Genomic DNA, 19432 nt, shown 5'->3' on the forward strand with positions numbered 1-19432 from the left:
GAGAGAAGAATGGGGCTGTATCAGTATGAATGCCTGTTGTGTGTGTGTGTGTGTGTGTGTGTGTGTGTGTGTGTGAATGAATGTATGTGTAATTGTATTTGTAAACGCTCTCGGCTCTCCGGAGATAGGGCGTCCAAATATTCATTATTATTATTATAATCATTCTTATTATTAACCCATTCCTTGTTTTTGGGTACATGGAAGTTTTCTCCTTTGTGAAAAGTGTCCACGAATGAGTCAGTAACTGTTTTACCTATTTCATTTCAAAAGCATCGAAAATTTTCCACTGTGAATCCATCGCTTCCGGAGTGATGTGCCATTTCCCTCGTCAAATTCTTTGGTTGCTCCTTTTACATATATGGCAGTTCTTTGATCATAAAGGTTTTTATTTCATAAAAATGATACTTATTCATTTAATATGTCATTCTGATCTGTTATGATTTCGCCAGTGTCTTGGCATGATCTGGTTATAATTTGTTTCCTTTTCCTCTTGACTATTCTAAGCTTTGAAAATATTTCGTGTTGTGTTTCCCTTCATCAATCCAGTTTACGCTTGATCTAATCTATATCCCTTTTGCTTTGTCCAGTTCTAATATTTCTAATTTCAATTTCAGCTGCAGCATATTCTTATTTGCTTCTACATAAGTAGGATTTCTAACGAGCTCATATTATATTTCTTTTCACTGTGTTTTGTATGTTCAGAATTTCGTTTCATTTTTGGCATGCTAGTTCTTTCCCAAATTAACAGTAGAAGTTTCTAATATCAACTTTATATGATTCCCATTTAACTATATTTGAGACAGTTTCATTACTGTATCAATTCATCGAGTTTTCGATAAATTGTTTAATCATTCAAGCATATGCTTTTGTAAAAATGAAATCATAGCTGTCATTTGTGACTGAGAAGACCAGCATCTGCCATGTACCAGATGCAGATCTACTTTACCTGTAAAGTTTTTGGAATCCATGAAAACTTCTCCTTTACTTCTATTGGTTCCTACGTTGCTGACGCGCGCGTTTATATAGCACAACGTTCTATTGACATGCGACTGGATTTGTCAGCATGTTGTTTAGCTCTGTAGTATAATTAAACCCAAACCAAGAAGGGAAAGAAATGACTTTAAAACGTCACTGACTGAGCTTGTCCATTCTATACTTTACAATACGAAGAGGCGTGAATGGTTTCAAAGAAAAAAGAAAAGATAAACTGAATGGGAGACACGCCAAGCAAGGAATTATGTTACAATACATTTTCATGTCTGAAGCAAGAAAATCATTACAGGATAATGTGAAAGCAGCAGAGCAAAAAGAACAGATACTGATATGATATATATATATATGCTGTCTGTATTTACCAGCTTTCAGATCGATGCCTTATATATATATATATATATATATATATATATATATGCTGTATTTACCATCTTTAAGATCGAAGCCTTATACATATATATATATATATGCTGTCTGTCTTTACCATCTTTCATATCGATGCTTTATATATATATATATATATATATATATATATATATATATATATATATATATGCTGTCTGTATTTACCATCTTTAAGATCGATGCCTTCCGAGATGAGGAGCTCCTTCAGCCTGGCCACCTCTTCCTTCAGCTCTCTGATCAGACGGGTGTTGGGGTCCTCGTTCACAACAGCCTTGCACATGATCTGCTTGGCTCGGTCAGCGTACCTGAAAAACACCCTCTTTTCTCCAAGCACAACATCTGGTATGGGTTCACTGCTTTTTTCATTGTGGGATATCTTCATTTATTTTTCTAAATAACATTCAGTGTTGAAATATTACACTGCATAAAGAAAACAAATACTTTAACGGACACATGTATATTTGTTTTTTGACATTACTGTCTCTTGTAGAACAGAAATACTGAACAAATAAACTTATCATAATATCAAACAGAATGGAAAAAGATATGTACAAAGATACAAACCTCTCTCTCTCTCTCTCTCTCTCTCTCTCACACACACCCACACACACACACCCACACACACACACAAGATACGGTCAGGACGTACAGGGAACTCCCACTGGAGCCTGTGGATCAGAGAAGAATCTGTACTACTGCTCAGCCCTCTGGGTGTTTAATTGCTATTGCGTTTATCTGAAGTCAGAATAAGTTGGCTGCATCTGCTTTATCGTGGAACCAGACTCTCTCTCTCTCTCTGCCTGTCCCTGTTAGGCCTTTGGCTCACACAAATGGAGTTGTGGGTGGGTTGCAACAGATAAATTAGTTAAAATAAATCCTAAGAGGTTTCAGAGTGACACTCACCTCAGGGTGCTGAGAGTTTCATCAAAGTTGATGTCAGCAGGGCTGAGAGCGGCCACCATAGCAGTCTTGGAGTTACCTCCTGCACACACCGTTCACAGGGATAATTAAACATGGAATATTGAATTCCACAACATTACTGGTCCGAACATTTGTCAGCCTCAGGACATGAATTACCCGGTCAGTAATTGCTATCATTTCGTCATCAGTGATCTGGAAAACACGGCCTGATTCTAAGTCATCTGTATGGATTGCAGCTGTAGCTTGAGGCATTACTGATGTGTACAACACTTATTTTGACTACGTTATAACCGATATTAGTTCCGGGCCAATGCTGGGCTTTCTATGTATATTATTAACATGGACTGTACAGTAATTGCTAGTTCCTTCACATTCTTGATCTTGGTAGCAAGTATCAGTATTAAGACATTACCGATCTGTATAATCATTAATCCTTTGACTTCTGAACTTTGATGAAATGAGATCAGTGTCCTTTTAATTGGTGTCAATGATTCTGCTAATCAAAAGTAATGCAGTCCCAAGTGGAAGAAGTACAAATAAATCATGGTGACTCACATCCTGACATGTAAGGTCATGTTATCTCAGTGACATGACAACCCTTCATGACAAGCATAGTCGTCAGCAAAAGCAAGGGGTTAATATCTGGCATTATTGATCTGGACATCAACTGTTAGCTTCAGGTCGTAACTGATCCGCAGCGTATTTGCTGACTCGAGAACATAAGGATCTTGACAACAGTCAAGACCTCTTTGACATCACTGGTCTTGACATCATTTACGTTACAGAGGGCACGTTACTGTCTCAATACAAACTGCTTGCTCTGGAACATTTCTATTGTAATCTTAAAATCAAACATGTACAGAGAGGGATGGGGCGTGAGAGAGAGAGAGAGACAGAGGGGGACGGATAGATAGATACAGAGAGAGACAGACAGACAGAGACGGAGAGACAGAGAGAGAGAGCCCACAGAACAAAACACAGCCCATTTAAAGACCAGAAGTTCACAGGCCCAAAAAGAAACAGTGAATCAACTTACCCAGATTTTCTCTCAAGAGCCACGTCAGCACAGAGTCTCTGTAGGGGATGAAATCCGCCTTCTTCTTTTTCTTGTGAGCCTGTGGATCAGTTCTACATGTTATGAGTCTGTGCATCAGTTCTACACGTTGTAAGCCTGTGGATCAATTCTACACGTTATGAGCCTGTGGATCAGTTCTACACGTTATGAACCTGTGAATCAGTTCTACACGTTATGAGCCTGTGCATCAGTTCTACACGTTATGAGCCTGTGCATCAGTTCTACACGTTATGAGCCTGTGCATCGGTTCTACACGTTGTAAGCCTGTGGATCAATTCTACACATTTTGAGCCTGTGGATCAGTTCTACACGGTGTGAGCCTGTGGACGTGGGTCAATTACACTGTGTGGACCTGTTCAAAGTGTGGATGAATCCTACAAGTTGTAAAGTTGTTCAACAATGTGTTTAAAGTATGGATCAGTTCTACAAGCTGTCGGCCTGTTTAAAGTATGGATAAATTCTATACGTTGTTACTCTGTTCAAAGCGTGATCAATTCTACATGGTGTCTGCCTGTTCAAAGTGGGGATGAATTCTACATGTTGTCAGCCTGTTCAAAGTGGGGATCAATTCTACATGTTGTCAGCCTGTTCAAAGTAGGGATGAATTCTACATGTTGTCAGCCTGTTCAAAGTGGGGATTAATTCTACATGGTGTCTGCCTGTTCAAAGTGGGGATGAATTCTACATGTTGTCAGCCTGTTCAAAGTGGGGATCAATTCTACATGTTGTCAGCCTGTTCAAAGTGGGGATCAATTCTACATGCTGTCAGCCTGTTCAAAGTGGGGATGAATTCTACATGGTGTCAGCCTGTTCAAAGTGGGGATGAATTCTACATGTTGTCAGCCTGTTCAAAGTGGGGATAAATTCTACATGTTGTCTGCCTGTTCAAAGTGGGGATGGATTCTACATGGTGTCAGCCTGTTCAAAGTGGGGATGAATTCTACATGTTGTCTGCCTGTTAAGTGGGGATGAATTCTACATGGTGTCAGCCTGTTCAAAGTAGGGATGAATTCTAAATGTTGTCAGCATGTTCAAAGTGGGGATCAATTCTACATGATGTCAGCCCGTTCAAAGTGGGGATGAATTCTACATGGTGTCAGCCTGTTCAAAGTAGGGATGAATTCTACATGTTGTCAGCCTGTTCAAAGTGGGGATGAATTCTATATGTTGTCAGCCTGTTCAAAGTGGGGATCAATTCTACATGTTGTCAGCCTGTTCAAAGTGGGGATCAATTCTACATGGTGTCTGCCTGTTCAAAGCGTGATCAATTCTACATGGTGTCAGCCTGTTCAAAGTGGGGATGAATTCTACATGTTGTCTGCCTGTTCAAAGTGGGGATGGATTCTACATGGTGTCAGCCTGTTCAAAGTGGGGATGAATTCTACATGTTGTCTGCCTGTTAAGTGGGGATGAATTCTACATGTTGTCAGCCTGTTCAAAGTAGGGATGAATTCTAAATGTTGTCAGCCTGTTCAAAGTGGGGATCAATTCTACATGTTGTCAGCCTGTTCAAAGTGGGGATGAATTCTACATGGTGTCAGCCTGTTCAAAGTAGGGATGAATTCTACATGTTGTCAGCCTGTTCAAAGTGGGGATCAATTCTACATGTTGTCAGCCTGTTCAAAGTGGGGATCAATTCTACATGTTGTCCGCCTGTTCAAAGTGGGGATGAATTCTACATGTTGTCTGCCTGTTCAAAGCGTGATCAATTCTACATGGTGTCAGTCTGTTCAAAGTGGGGATGAATTCTACATGGTGTCAGCCTGTTCAAAGTAGGGATGAATTCTACATGTTGTCAGCCTGTTCAAAGTGGGGATCAATTCTACATGTTGTCTGCCTGTTCAAAGTGGGGATCAATTCTACATGTTGTCTGCCTGTTCAAAGTGGGGATCAATTCTACATGTTGTCTGCCTGTTCAAAGCGTGATCAATTCTACATGGTGTCAGCCTGTTCAAAGTGGGGATGAATTCCACATGTTGTCAGCCTGTTCAAAGTGGAGATGAATTCTACATGTTGTTTGCCTGTTCAAAGTGGGGATCAATTCTACATGGTGTCAGCCTGTTCAAAGTGGGGATGAATTCTACATGGTGTCAGCCTGTTCAAAGTGGGGATGGATTCTACATGGTGTCAGCCTCTTCAAAGTGGGGATCAATTCTATATGTTGTCTACCTGTTAAGTGGGGATGAATTCTACATGTTGTCAGCCTGTTCAAAGTAGGGATGAATTCTAAATGGTGTCAGCCTGTTCAAAGTGGGGATGAATTCTACATGTTGTCAGCCTGTTAAAAATGGGGATGAATTCTACATGTTGTCAGCCTCTTCAAAGTGGGGATCAGCCTGTTCAAAGTGGGGATGAATTGTACAAGGTGTCAGCCTGTTCAAAGTGGGGATGAATTCTACATGTTATCAGCCTGTTCAAAGTGGGGTGAATTCTACATGTAGTGGGGATGAATTCTACATGGTGTCAGCCTGTTCAAAGTGGGGATGAATTCTACATGTTGTCAGCCTGTTCAAAGTGGGGTGAATTCTACATGTTGTCAGCCTGTTCAAAGTGGGGATCAATTCAGCATGTTGTCTGCCTGTTCAAAGTGGGGATGAATTCTACATGGTGTCAGCCTGTTCAAAGTGGGGATGAATTCTACATGTTGTCAGCCTGTTCAAAGTGGGGATTAATTCTACATGTTGTCTGCTTGTTCAAAGTGGGATCAATTCTACATGTTGTCAGCCTGTTCAAAGTGGGGATCAATTCTACATGGTGTCAGCCTGTTCAAAGTGGGGATCAATTCTACATGGTGTCATCCTGTTCAAAGTGGGGATCAATTCTACATGGTGTCAGCCTGTTCAAAGTGGGGATGAATTCTACATGTTGTCAGCCTGTTCAAAGTGGGGATGAATTCTACATGTTGTCAGCCTGTTCAAAGTGGGGATGAATTCTACATGGTGCCAGCCTGTTCAAAGTGGGGATGAATTCTACATGGTGCCAGCCTGTTCAAAGTGGGGATCAATTCTACATGGTGTCAGCCTGTTCAAAGTGGGGATCAATTCTACATGCTGTCAGCCTGTTCAAAGTGGGGATGAATTCTACATGTTGTCAGCCTGTTCAAAGTGGGGACTAATTCTACATGTTGTCTGCCTGTTCAAAGTGGGGATGAATTCTACATGTTGTCAGCCTGTTCAAAGTGGGGATTAATTCTACATGTTGTCTGCCTGTTCAAAGTGGGATCAATTCTACATGTTGTCAGCCTGTTCAAAGTGGGTATAAATTCTACATGGTGTCAGCCTGTTCAAAGTGGGGATCAATTCTACATGGTGTCAGCCTGTTCAAAGTGGGGATGAATTCTACATGGTGTCAGCCTCTTCATGTGTCAGCCTGTTCAAAGTGGGGATGAATTCTACATGGTGCCAGCCTGTTCAAAGTGGGGATGAATTCTACATGGTGTCAGCCTGTTCAAAAAGGGGATCAATTCTACATGTTGTCAGCCTGTTCAAAGTGGGGATCAATTCTACATGTTGTCAGCCTGTTCAAAGTGGGGATGAATTCTACATGGTGTCAGCCTCTTCAAAGTGGGGATCAATTCTACATGTTGTGTAGCCTGTTCAAAGTGGGTATCAATTCTACATGTTGTCAGCCTCTTGAAAGCTTGAGCATGCCATCCACTGCATATATTCAGTCATAAATGTTTTATACAAGAGAAAGATTCTAAAACACAAAAGTAGCAAAAGCTCTGATACAATGTTTTGATCTGATCATGCAGTTACCAAGGAGTAATGTGTAAACACGTGGTAAAGGAATTCAAGTGTCGTTTTATTGTTACCACCTATTAAGTGTATGGGAAATATAATTCATAGTTCATAACAGAGAAGAAAAGGGGAAACAATTACATAACAACACCAATGTAAGTAATTTGTCGTGAAACAAACGAAGGTTATGCGTGGTATATTAAAACCACACAAAGACACTTACTCATGTACGTACTCACGTAAGCACGCACGCACACAGACACAGACAGACAGACAGACAGACAGAAAGACACACACACACACACACACACACACACACACACACACACACAAATACCCTCACAAACACACACACACCACACACTCGCACAGGCACACACACACACGCGCACACGCACACACATACACCCGAGAAAGAAAGAAAAAAATACCTTAGTCTCAGCGCTCTGCAAAATGAAGACCAATCAACCAGTCAGTTAAATTAGACCATCAACCAATCCGTTAGTAAATCAATCAATACAGTCGAAATATAGTACATTTCTCCATCCATCGTTCGCTTCCTCTATTTAATCCATCTACCACCACTAACCCATCACTTTCCTCCACCCATCCAAATCACACATCCATCCGTCCATCTGTCCACACACTGATCCATCTATCCATCCACACAATAGCAAGTGATCTAGACCCATCCACTTCCATCCACTCATCCATTACTGCACCCATTCCAACCACAAAATCACACACACACCTATCCGTCCATCCATCCATCGACTAATCCATTATTCTGTCCACCCAGCCACTACTAATCCAACGCAACCCACGACCACTCAACCATCCATCATCCACCCATCCATCATACACCCATCAATCATCCACCCATCAAAACAACAGCCCTCCACACACACCCAACCCCTTCAGGAAACAACAACAAAACACACATGAACAAACAAAAAATTGGCCACTTCAGCCAGCAGTCAAAACCCCTCCCTCCCCTCCCCCGATAAAAACAAACAAACGAAACTACCAGTTCTCAGCTCACCACCTCAGCCATGATGCAAAAGCATAGCAAAGCATCTGTGAGTTTTGAGCTCATCACTTCAGCCGGAAAAAACAAAACAAAAAAAAACTGTGAGTTCTTAGCTCACCACTTCAGCCAGGGCGGAGATGACCTTGCCGAGGGTGGTGAGGGACTTGTTGATGTTGGCCCCTTCCTTCAGGCGGGTGCCCTTGGCCCCCGTGGAGTCCGCTCTCTCGCTGCCTGCCAGGTCCACCAGGCTGAGCTTGCTCACCTGTCACATCAAGCTTATCCAGGTTAAGGAAAGGCGGAAAAGAGGGAGGAAAGGAAGGAAGGGAAGAAGAGGGGAAAGGAGGGAGGAAGGGAAGAAAGGGAAGAAGGGATGGAGGGAAGGAGGGAGGAAAGGAACGGAATTAGAGGGAGAGGAAAGGAAGGAAGGGAAGGAGGGAGAGAGGGAGGGAGGAAAGGAAGGGAAGAAGAATGGGAGGGAAGAAAGGAAGGAAGGGAAGAAGAGAGGGAGGGAGGGAGGAAAGGAAGGGAGGGAAGAAGAGACGGAGGGAGGAAAGGAAGGAAGGGAAGAAGAGAGGGGGGGAGGGAGGAAAGGAAGGAAGGAAAGAAGAGAGGGTGGGAGGGAGGAAAGGAAGGGAGGGAGGGAGGAAAGGAAGGAAGGGAGGGAGGGAGGAAAGGAAGGAAGGGAAGAAGAGAGGGTGGGATGAAAGGAAGGAAGGGAAGAAGAGAGGGTGGGATGAAAGGAAGGGAAGAAGAGAGGGAGGGAGGAAAGGAAGGAAGGGAAGAAGAGAGGGTGGGATGAAAGGAAGGGAAGAAGAGAGGGAGGGATGAAAGGAAGGAAGGGAAGAAGAGAGGGAGGGAGGGAGGAAAGGAAGGGAGGGAGGGAGGAAAGGAAGGGAGGGAGGGAGGAAAGGAAGGGAAGAAGAGAGGGAGGGATGAAAGGAAGGAAGGAAGGGAGGGAGGAAAGGAATGGAAGAAGGGAGGGAGGGAGGGAGGAAAGGAAGGGAAGAAGGAAAGGAAGGGAAGAAGAGAGGGAGGGATGAAAGGAAGGAAGGAAGGGAGGGAGGAAAGGAAGGGAAGAAGGAAAGGAAGGGAAGAAGGGAGGGAGGAAAGGAAGGGATGGAGGGAGGGAGGGAGGAATGGAAGGGAAGAAGGAAAGGAAGGGAAGAAGAGAGGGAGGGATGAAAGGAAGGAAGGATGGGAGGGAGGAAAGGAAGGGAAGAAGGAAAGGAAGGGAAGAAGGGAGGGAGGAAAGGAAGGGATGGAGGGAGGGAGGAAAGGAAAGAAGAAGAGAGAGAGGGAGGAAAGGAAGGATGGGAAGAAAAGAGGGAGGAAAGGTGGGAAGGGAAGAAGAGAGGGACGGAGCAAAGGAAGGATGGGAAGAAGAGAGGGAGGGAGGGAGGAAAGGAAGGAAAGAAGAAAGGAAGGAGGGGAAGAAGAGAGGGAGGGAGGAAAGGAAGGGAGGGAAGAAGGGAGGGAGGAAGGGAAGGGAAGAAGGGAGGGAGGAAAGGGAGGGAAGAAGGGAGGGAGGAAGGGAAGGGAAGAAGGGAGGGAGGAAAGGGAGGGAAGAAGGGAGGAAGGGAAGGGAGGGAAGAAGGGAGGGAGGAAGGGAAGGGAAGAAGGGAGGGAGGAAGGGAAGGGAAGAAGGGAGGGAGGAAGGGAAGGGAAGGGAGGAAGGGAAGGGAGGGAAGAAGGGAGGGAGGAAAGGAAGGAAGGGAAGAAGAGAGGAAGGGATGAAAGGAAGGGAAGAAGGGAGGGAGGAAGGGAAGGGAAGAAGGGAGGGAGAAAAGGAAGGGAAGAAGAAAGGAAGGGATGGAAGGAAGGGAAGAAGGGAGGGAGGAAAGGAAGGGAAGAAGGGAGGGAGGAAAGGAAGGAAGGGAAGAAGAGGGGAAGGGATGAAAGGAAGGGAAGAAGGGAGGGAGGAAAGGGAGGGAAGAAGGGAGGGAGGAAGGGAAGGGAGGGAAGAAGGGAGGGAGGAAAGGAAGGGAAGAAGGGAGGGAGGAAAGGAAGGGAAGAAGGGAGGGAGGAAAGGAAAGGGAGGGAAAAAGAGAAGGAGGAATGAAAGGAAGGAAGGGAGGGAGGGAGGGAGGGAGGAAAGGAAGGGAAGAAGAGAGGGAGGGATGAAAGGAAGGGAAGAAGAGAGAGAGGGAGGAAAGGAAGGATGGGAAGAAGAGAGGGAGGAAAGGTGGAAAGGGAAGAAGAGAGGGAGGGGGAAAGGAAAGAAGGGAAGAAGAGAGGGAGGGAGGAAAGGAAGGAAGGGAAGAAGAGACAGAGGAAGGAAAGGAAGGAAGGGAAGAAGAGAGGGAGGGAGCAAAGGAAGGATGGGACGAAGAGAGAGGGGATGAAAGAATGTAAGAGAAGAAAGGGAGGGAGGGAGGAAAGGAAGGAAGGGAAGAAGAAAGGAAGGAAAGGAAGAAGAGAGGGAGGAAGGGAGGAAAGGAAAGAAGGGAAGAAAGAAGGGAAGAAGAAAGGAAGGAAGGGAAGAAGAGAGGGAGGGAGGGAGGAAAGGAAGGAAGGGAAGAAGAAAGGAAGGGAAGAAGAGAGGGAGGGAGGGAGGAAAGGAAGGAAGGAAGAAGGGAGGGAGGAAAGGAAGGAAGGGAAGAAGAGAGAGAGGGAGGGAGGGAGGGAGGAAAGGAAGGGAAGGAGAGAGAGGGAGGAAAGGAAGGGTGGGAAGAAGAGAGAGAGGGAGGAAATGTGGGAAGGGAAGAGAGGGAGGGAGGAAAGGAAGGGAAGAAGAGAGGGAGGACAGGAAGGAAGAAGAGGGAGGGAGGAAAGGGAAGAAGAGGAGGGAGGGAGGAAAGGAAGGGAAGAAGAGAGAGAGGGAGGGAGGAAAGGAAGGAAGGGAAGAAGAGAGGGAGGGAGGAAAGGAAGTATGGGAAGAAGAGAGGGAGGGAGGAAAGGAAGGAAGGGAAGAAGAGAGAGAGAGAGGGAGGAAGGAAAGGAAAGAAATAAAGAAGAGAGGGAGGGAAGAAAGGAAGAAGAGAGGGAGGACAGGAAGGAAGAAGAGGGAGGGAGGAAAGGGAAGAGGAAAGGAAGGGAAGAAGAGAGAGAGAGAGAGAGGGAGGGAGGAAAGGAAGGAAGGGAAGAAGAGAGGGAGGGAGGGAGGAAAGGAAGGAAGGGAAGAAGAGTGAGTGGGAGGAAAGGTGGGAAGGGACGAGAGAGAGGGAGGAAAGGAAGGAAGGGAAGAGAGGGAGGGAGGAAAGGAAGGGAAGAGAGGGAGGGAGGAAAGGAAGGGAAGAGAGGGAGGGAGGAAAGGAAGAAGAGAGGGATGGAGGAAGGAAAGGAAAGAAATAAAGAAGAGAGGGAGGGAAGAAAGGAAGGGAAGAAGAGAGGGAGGACAGGAAGGAAGAAGAGGGAGGGAGAAAAGGGAAGAAGAGGAGGGAGGGAGGAAAGGAAGGGATGAAGAGAGAGAGCGAGGGAGGGAGGAAAGGAAGGAAGGGAAGAAGAGAGAGAGCGAGGGAGGGAGGAAAGGAAGGAAGGGAAGAAGAGAGGGAGGGAGGAAAGGAAGGATGGGAAGAAGAGAGGGAGGGAGGAAAGGGAGGGAAGAAGATAGGGAGGGAGGGAGGAAAGGGAAGAAGAGGAGGGAGGGAGGAAAGGAAGGGAAGAAGAGAGGGAGGAAAGGAAGGAAGGGAAGAAGAGAAGAAAAGAGAGGGAGGGAGGAAAGGAAGGAAGGGAAGAAGAGAAGGAGGGAGGAAAGGAAGGTAGGAAGAAGAGAAGAAAAGAGAGGGGAGGAGGGAGGAATGGAAGGAAGGGAAGAAGAGAGGGGGGGGATTAAAGGAAGGAAGGGAAGAAGAGAGGGGTGAGGAAGAAAGGAAGGGAAGAAGAGAGGGAGACGGCAGGAAGGTGGGCGGGAAGAAATGAAATAAGGAAAGGAAGGAGGGAAAGGAAAGGAAGGAAAGAAGAGAAGAAAGGAAGGAGGGAAGGAATGAATAAAGGAGGGAAGATAAGAAGAAAGGGAGAGAGGGAGGAACGAAGGATGGAAGGACAGAACAGGAGGCAGGCGGGAAAGAAGGAAGGAAGGAAAGAAAGGTAAGATGAGAGGAAGGTGGGACATAACATAAGGGAGGCAGGGGTGAAAGGAATAAATGAGGGGGTGGGGGTGGGGGGTGGAGAGGGAGAGGGAGGAAGAGAGGGAAGGAAGAAGAGAGAAAGTGGGGGAAGAGAGTAAGGGGAGAAAGAGAGGGAATAAGAGCGGAGGGGGGATGGGATGACAGGATGGAAGGTGGTCAGGAAGAAAGAGAAGGGAGGCATGAAAGGAGGAGGTTGGGGGGTGGGGGGGGGGAGAGGGGGGTAGGAAGCAAAGGAGGATGAGGAGGAAGGGAAGAAAGAAGGAATGTGGCAAGATAAGGAAAGAAAGAAAGGAAGAGAGAAGAGAGGGATGGAGGGAGCAAAGAAGGGGGGGAGCACAGAATGGAAGGTAGGCAGGAGAGAATGCAGGTAGGGAAGAAGAGAGGGACAGGGAGGAAAGAAGGATGGAAAGACGGAACGGAAGGAAGGCAGGAAGGAAGAAAGGGAGGATGACAAGAAGAGTGGGAGAAATACAGGCGAAAAGGATGGGATGGGGAAAGAAAGAAAAAGAGAATAGCCGACGGAGAGAAGGAATGAAGCGAGAAAGGGAGAACAGAAGGAGGGAACCAGGGTAGGAGTGAATGAAGTAGGAATGGAAGGAAGAATGGGGGAAAGAAAAAAAGGAAAGAATGAAGAGAAGCACGGGAGCAGTGAGGAATATAGACAGAACATTTAAAATGAAGAAGAACTGGCGGAGAAACGAAGGACACAATGAAGAAGATAGAAAGGAAGAAAAAAAGATGGAGGAGGGGCAGATGGGAAGGAAGGAAGAGAGAACAGAACAAATGAAAAAACGAAGAAATGGACGGACAAAGGGAGGACAGTACAAAGGGAGGACAGTACAAAGAGAGGACAGTACAAAGGGAGGACAGAACAAAGGGAGGACAAAGGGAGGACAGTACAAAGAGAGGACAGTACAAAGGGAGGACATTACAAAGGGAGGACAAAGGGAGGACAGAACAAAGGGAGGACAGTACAAAGAGAGGACAGTACAAAGGGAGGACAGAACAAAGGGAGGACAAAGGGAGGACAGAACAAAGGGAGGACAGTACAAAGGGAGGACATTACAAAGGGAGGACAAAGGGAGGACAGAACAAAGGGAGGACAGAACAAAGGGAGGACAGTACAAAGGGAGGACAAAGGGAGGACAAAGGGAGGGCAGAACAAAGGGAGGACAGTACAAAGGGAGGACATTACAAAGGGAGGACAAAGGGAGGACAGAACAAAGGGAGGACAGTACAAAGAGAGGGCAGAACAAAGGGAGGACAATACAAAGGGAGGAAGGAAGGGGCGTGTGTGTGGGGGAGGGGGGAGGGAGAAGAACGCAGGAATGAAGGAACAATGAAAGACAGAAAGGAAAGAAAAAAACAACAACCAAGAACACACACACACACGCACGCATGTACGCTTTGACAACACCGCAAGACTATACGTGGATGAAGTATTTAGACGACAGATATGTGATAACACACACGAAAAAAAAAAGAATAAAAAAGGATAAGAACCACCCCCCCCCCCTCCCCTCCAAAAAAAAAAAAAAAATCAACCCCCCCCCCCCCCCCCCAAAAAAAAAACAACAAAAAAAACACACCTGAGCGTCCTAAGTAGTGAAGACAACTGGATAACTGGATAAAAATTAAAAAAAGCACTGACTGAACATGAGAGGCAGCAGAAAGTATGTTTTACGTTTGACTGATGCTGGGAAAAGTTGATTTGTCACTGACTTTGACGTATTGAACAGACAAGGCCAATGACGAGTCATACTGGCTGTTAATTGTCCACTTTGGTCTTTTCACAATGAGTGACGTCAAACAAAAAAAGAAAAGCGAGGGGTGTTGGAATGTTTGGTGGCTAGGGGTGGGGTGTGTAATGAACTGGGTATGGGAAAAGTTGTCCTTGTGTGTGTGTGTGCGCGCGCGCGCGCGCGTGCGTGTGTGTGTGTGTGTGTGTGTTTGGTGTGTGTGTGTGTGTGACTGTGTGTGTGTGTTCTCTCCGTTGGTCTCTTTGTACATCTTCATTATTTTCTTTCTGCTTCATCTGCAGAAAGTGCGACAAGGATTAGCAGTTAATGTGTCGGATGCAGTAAGGTATATATATATATATATATATATATATATATATACAAAAGAAAGAAAAATCTGATTGCAGCAGGTTCACCATCAAGTAGCTGAAAGGTTTGTAACATGTCTGTGACAGGGCATGAGTTCCATTTTATAATGGAATGTCCCAAGTGTGATCAGATGCGAAAAAGGTATGTGTCTAAAAATGTCTTCGGATTCGGTTATCATTTTGTTTTGTAATATCTTCAAAGAAAAAACAAGTTATCATAGATTATTCTATTTATTAAGTTGATCAAATTTGCAAATGTGAAGATACTCATTTTGGATTAAAAGACGTTTCTGTTCTCTCAGCTTCTATGTACCGCTGTTGTACATTTGGAAATGTCTATTCTGGGCATGAAATCAATATTTAATAGTACTCCTCCACACTCAAATAGGAGTGAAAGAATAATCAAAACTCGAAACTTGAGAAAAGGTGTGCTGGGACAATGATGATCATTAGGTCTGTCTGACCCTCCTCTCTCTCTGTGCCCGGTCTGCTATTTGTGATAATAATTTATGTATATCTATCTTTCAGTCTGTGTGTGTGTGTTGGGGGGTTTCTGTGTCTGTGTCAGTAGTGTTTCTATATATAAATGTCTGTGTGGGGGGGGGCCGGGGGGGGGGGGGAGGAAGGCGCGCGCGCGCGTGTGTATTGAAGTATGTGTGTGTGAGCGAGGGATTGAGTGAGAGAGAAAGAGAGAGAGAATGTGTGTGTATGTGTGTGTGTGTGTGTGTGTGTGTTTGTGTGCGTGTGTGTCTTGTGTGCGTGTGTGTGTGTGTTTGTGTGCATGTATGCATGCGTGTGTGTTACCTTCTCGCCCCCGCTCTGTGTGTCACAGCGTTTCTGGGTGAAGATGATGGTGAATACAGCGTGGGAGCGACTGCTGGTTTCGTTCATGTTGGTCGCCGCCACAGTTCTGTGCACAAACCGTCACATAACACTGTCACCCACATACCAAATGCCCAGCCTCCCAAGAAGGCACCAAACTTCCATCCAGCCCCCCATGCCAATCATCCATCAAACACCGACCGAACAATCACTTGACCAAAGTAAAAACCAGCTGATTCAACTACCGACTCACCACACACACACACACACTCGTCAATCAGGTGATGTCAGTACTAACCTGGCTTTATTGTCTCTTTAACTGTGCAAGTCTGTAATCACCTGGCTTTATTGTCTCTTTAACTGGGTAAAGTCTGCAATCACCTGGCTTTATTGTCTCTTTAACTGGGCAAGTCTGCAGTCACCTGGCTTTATTGTCTCTTTAACTGGGTAAAGTCTGCAATTAACTGGCTTTAATGCTTCACTGACTGGGTAAGGTCTGCATACACCAGGTAAAGACTGCACTTCTCTGGCCTTGTTATGTAAAGTCTACCCTCATCTGGCTTTAATGTCCTCATTGACTGGGTAAAACCTTCATCGCTTGGCTTTATTGTAGTCGTTATTGATTAAAGCCTTCGCTCACTTGGCCTTGTTGTCTTTATTAACTTGGGTAAGTCTTCACGCAACTGTTCTATTGCCGCTGCTAACTGAGTAAAGTATGCACTCACCTGTCACTGGTGTCTTTGTTAATGGGGTAAAGTCTTCACTCACCTAGCCATGTAAACAGGGTACAGTGTTTCGCTGACCTGACCATGTTAACAGGGTAAAATGCTCGCTAAGTTAGCTTTTTAACGGGGTAAAATACTCACTCACCTGGCTTTGTTAACAGGGTAAAATGCTCATTCACCTCGCTTTGTTAACAGGGTAACATCCTCAATCACCAGGCTTTAATAACAGGGTCACATGCTCACTCAGCCGACCTTGTTGATAGTGTAAAATGTTTATTCACCTGGCCTTGTTGCCCTCGTCAATGAGATTGTTGATGTCGCTGAAGGACTGCACGGCCAGTTTGGACAGGTCCTCCACATACGGCCCCAGCAGAGGGTGTTCCCTCACGCGCAGGCTGTTCTTGTTGCTTGGGTTCAGCAGGTCACGCACGCGCTCACAGTAAATCTCCATGTAGCTCACCTGAAAACAGTCAGTAGACAGAATGTCATGAGATCAAACTGTTAATGAGAAAATAAGGCGTATTGATTCTGGGACTGTTTGGGTATTATAAATTTGGAAGATTTTGCATTTTCTCCTCCGTGTACAAAGAAATCTGTTGTGACAAAGAGTAATACAGTTCAATACGTTTTGTTTACCTGTATGCAGTCGTGTGTGTATGAGGTTAGGAGGAGGTGCCTAGCAGCACTGACTTAAAGTTGTGTGAGAATAAATCTTCACAGTCATACCAATAACACGTTGTACGTCTCCCGAATTTAGCTGCATTTCCGAATCATTAACAGTTTATTTCGTTGATGTTCCTTCGGGATTCCGAAAACCGCTGTTACCCCTTTGCAACTGCACGACTGTCTGGTGAGAAGACGCTATGACGTCATTTTTCTTGTTCGCAATTAAAAGCAAAGAAATACACATTCTGGACAGAACACAAACAGAGACACTAACTACATTATTGGCGTGTTTACTGCATATGAATATTCTAAAGTGCACACTGAATTAACTAGAATGAACATAAAAGAAAATGTGAATCAACCGTTTCACTGCCTCGTCTACACTGCACTGGTCAGTGCAGATCTTGACAAAATATGTTGCAAAGACTGACGCGATGGCAACGTCTCCTTTACTGCCGAATTTAAAGAATTTCTTAAATACTCACTGACGTGTTTACTGCATATGAATGTTTAAAAGTGGATACTGAATTAACTAGAATGAACAGAAAAAAGAAATTAAATGAACGGTGTCGTAGTTTCTCAGTGAGTGGAAAGACAAGTTTGTCGAACACGGATCTCAGCAGATCTATAAAAATGGACATATACCACAGTGTTTTTCAGGCAATGGAAACGCCTCCTTCACCTCGGACTTGAATGAAAATTTTAAATGCCCGAGATATACCAAAATAACATGATTTGAACCGTGGTATGATTCTGATTACCGCTGTCGATCTATTCCGCTAAAAGAACTTGATTTGAACCGTGGTATGATTTTGATTACTGCTGTCGATCTATTTCGCTAAAAGAACTTGATTTGAACCGTGGTATGATTCTGATTACCGCTGTCGATCTATTCCGCTAAAAGAACTTGATTTGAACCGTGGTATGATTTTGATTACTGCTGTCGATCTATTTCGCTAAAAGAACATGCTCAAATGATAATTTTTGAACATCAGCATAGAACCCGTGTTAGCGCAGTGCGTAAAAACCACTCATTCTCGACCCAAACATCCATGGTTCGAATCTGCATTGAAGCCTTTTTTCCCCCGCGAAACTGTAAATGACTATAATAATGAATAGAGAACACATTTCAACAAACTAATTTCAAATTTTTATAAGTTTTATTTTTATTTGTTTCTTTAAGTGTGTATCACAAGTGAGTCTTGAATGCCTTGCCTATCTTGTTTATAACTGTGTTAAAACTGGCGGGGATAGATAAGCAGGATTGGTTTGAAACTCAATTCTTTGTATCGGCAAAAGTAACCGTACCTGTTGTATGCTGTATGCATTGTTTTGTTCAGCCTACGATTTCCAAATCACAGAATACTGGGATTCTTTTCTAATCTTACAACGAAAGGAAAATGTGACTTGCTTGTGAATATGGTGATAAATATGTCATGCCTTTGGGGGCAGTTTCTTTTGGTTAGATTCGCGAAGTCAACATAAAACACGAACATGGAAGAATTCACACAATTATTGGCGAGCTACCTTCCCGTCAGTTCAGTGTGGGTGTGTTCTCCTGTCGTGTACGTGTTTCAGACAATGACGTGTTTGACTGATTGATTGATTGGTTAGTTAATTGATTGGTTATCTTTAATTTTCTCATTGTTGAAAAAGACGAATGAAATTAAGACTGGTGTTACAGTTTGAGTAGGGTTGGCATATGGTCATTCGACTTCTTAAATCGTTTTGAAAGAAAGTAAGAAATTAAGTCCACATCGTAGTCAGCAGTTATAATGTATGTCATACAGCTCGCAGTTATGAAATAAATGATTGCTGGAATAGTTTCTTCTTCCGTTTGTGCATTACACTGTAGATTTACACACCGCGCTATATAACATTTCAACTTTGTAAAATTTTGTGTAGTGTAGTACAGTGTATTGTAGTGCATCGTAAGCCCCTGAACTGTAGTGTACTGTATATGTAATATTCTGTTTTTCTTGAATTTTATTGTATTGTATCATGCATTGCATTTTCGGGCATTGTATTGAAATGTGTCACTTGTATTCTATTGTGTTCCTTTGCACGGTGAAGTACTGTAGTACATTGTGTTGTTCTGCATCAGATCACACTGCAGTGTACTGTAGTACATTGTATCGTTCTGCATCAGATCACACTGCAGTGTACTGTAGTACATTGTATCGTTCTGCATCAGATCACACTGCAGTGTACTGTAGTACATTGTGTTGTTCTGCATCATATCACACTGTAGTGTACTGTAATACATTGTGTTGTTCTGCATCAGATCACACTGCAGTGTACTGTAGTACATTGTGTTGTTCTGTATCATATCACACTGCAGTGTACTGTAGTACATTGTGTTGTTCTGTATCAGATCACACTGCAGTGTACTGTAGTACATTGTGTTGTTCTGTATCAGATCACACTGTAGTGTACTGTAGTACATTGTGTTGTTCTGCATCATATCATACTGCGGTGTACTGTAGTACATTGTGTTGTTCTGCATCATATCACACTGCAGTGTACTGTAATACATTGTGTTGTTCTGTATCAGATCACACTGCAGTGTACTGCGCTGCACTGTATTCATCGAGAAAATCAAACAAACTGTGATCTACTTGCGCTGAAGTACACTTCGATGACTCTGAAAGAGGTCCCTATCTTCCCTGTTCAACGCACGTCTTATCACAGTGTTTTCTCTGTTTTGATTTGATTTATCAGAAAGAAATTTTTTTTTTAGTCCTTTGACATAATAATTCATGTAAAATTTTGGTTTTGATTTGGCATAGTTTTTCTTCTTCTTTCGTCTACTAGTAAGTTACACGTAGTCCACAGAGAGATTCCGTGAAAAGTATACTTTCCCAAGCCAAACGTTTCCAGA

The 19432-nt window shown here is 44.2% G+C and overlaps 1 protein-coding gene across 4 annotated transcripts in view; it reads right to left on the reverse strand.

Annotated features, from left to right (window-relative positions):
* Positions 1 to 19432, reverse strand: part of LOC143287552 (kinesin-like protein unc-104) — a 123257-nt gene that overhangs the window by 69310 nt on the left and 34515 nt on the right. For all 4 annotated transcript variants that reach the window (XM_076595634.1, XM_076595633.1, XM_076595632.1 and 1 more), the window contains exons 6-12: positions 16167 to 16345; positions 15143 to 15248; positions 8283 to 8426; positions 7566 to 7580; positions 3356 to 3434; positions 2302 to 2380; positions 1564 to 1703 (exon numbers count right to left, since the gene is read on the reverse strand). In XM_076595634.1, the coding sequence (XP_076451749.1) occupies positions 1564 to 1703; positions 2302 to 2380; positions 3356 to 3434; positions 7566 to 7580; positions 8283 to 8426; positions 15143 to 15248; positions 16167 to 16345 (742 nt within the window). The remainder of the gene's footprint in view (positions 1 to 1563; positions 1704 to 2301; positions 2381 to 3355; positions 3435 to 7565; positions 7581 to 8282; positions 8427 to 15142; positions 15249 to 16166; positions 16346 to 19432) is intronic.

Source organism: Babylonia areolata, chromosome 11 (genome assembly GCF_041734735.1).
Source record: "Babylonia areolata isolate BAREFJ2019XMU chromosome 11, ASM4173473v1, whole genome shotgun sequence".
Taxonomy (NCBI): Eukaryota; Metazoa; Mollusca; class Gastropoda; order Neogastropoda; family Buccinidae; genus Babylonia; species Babylonia areolata.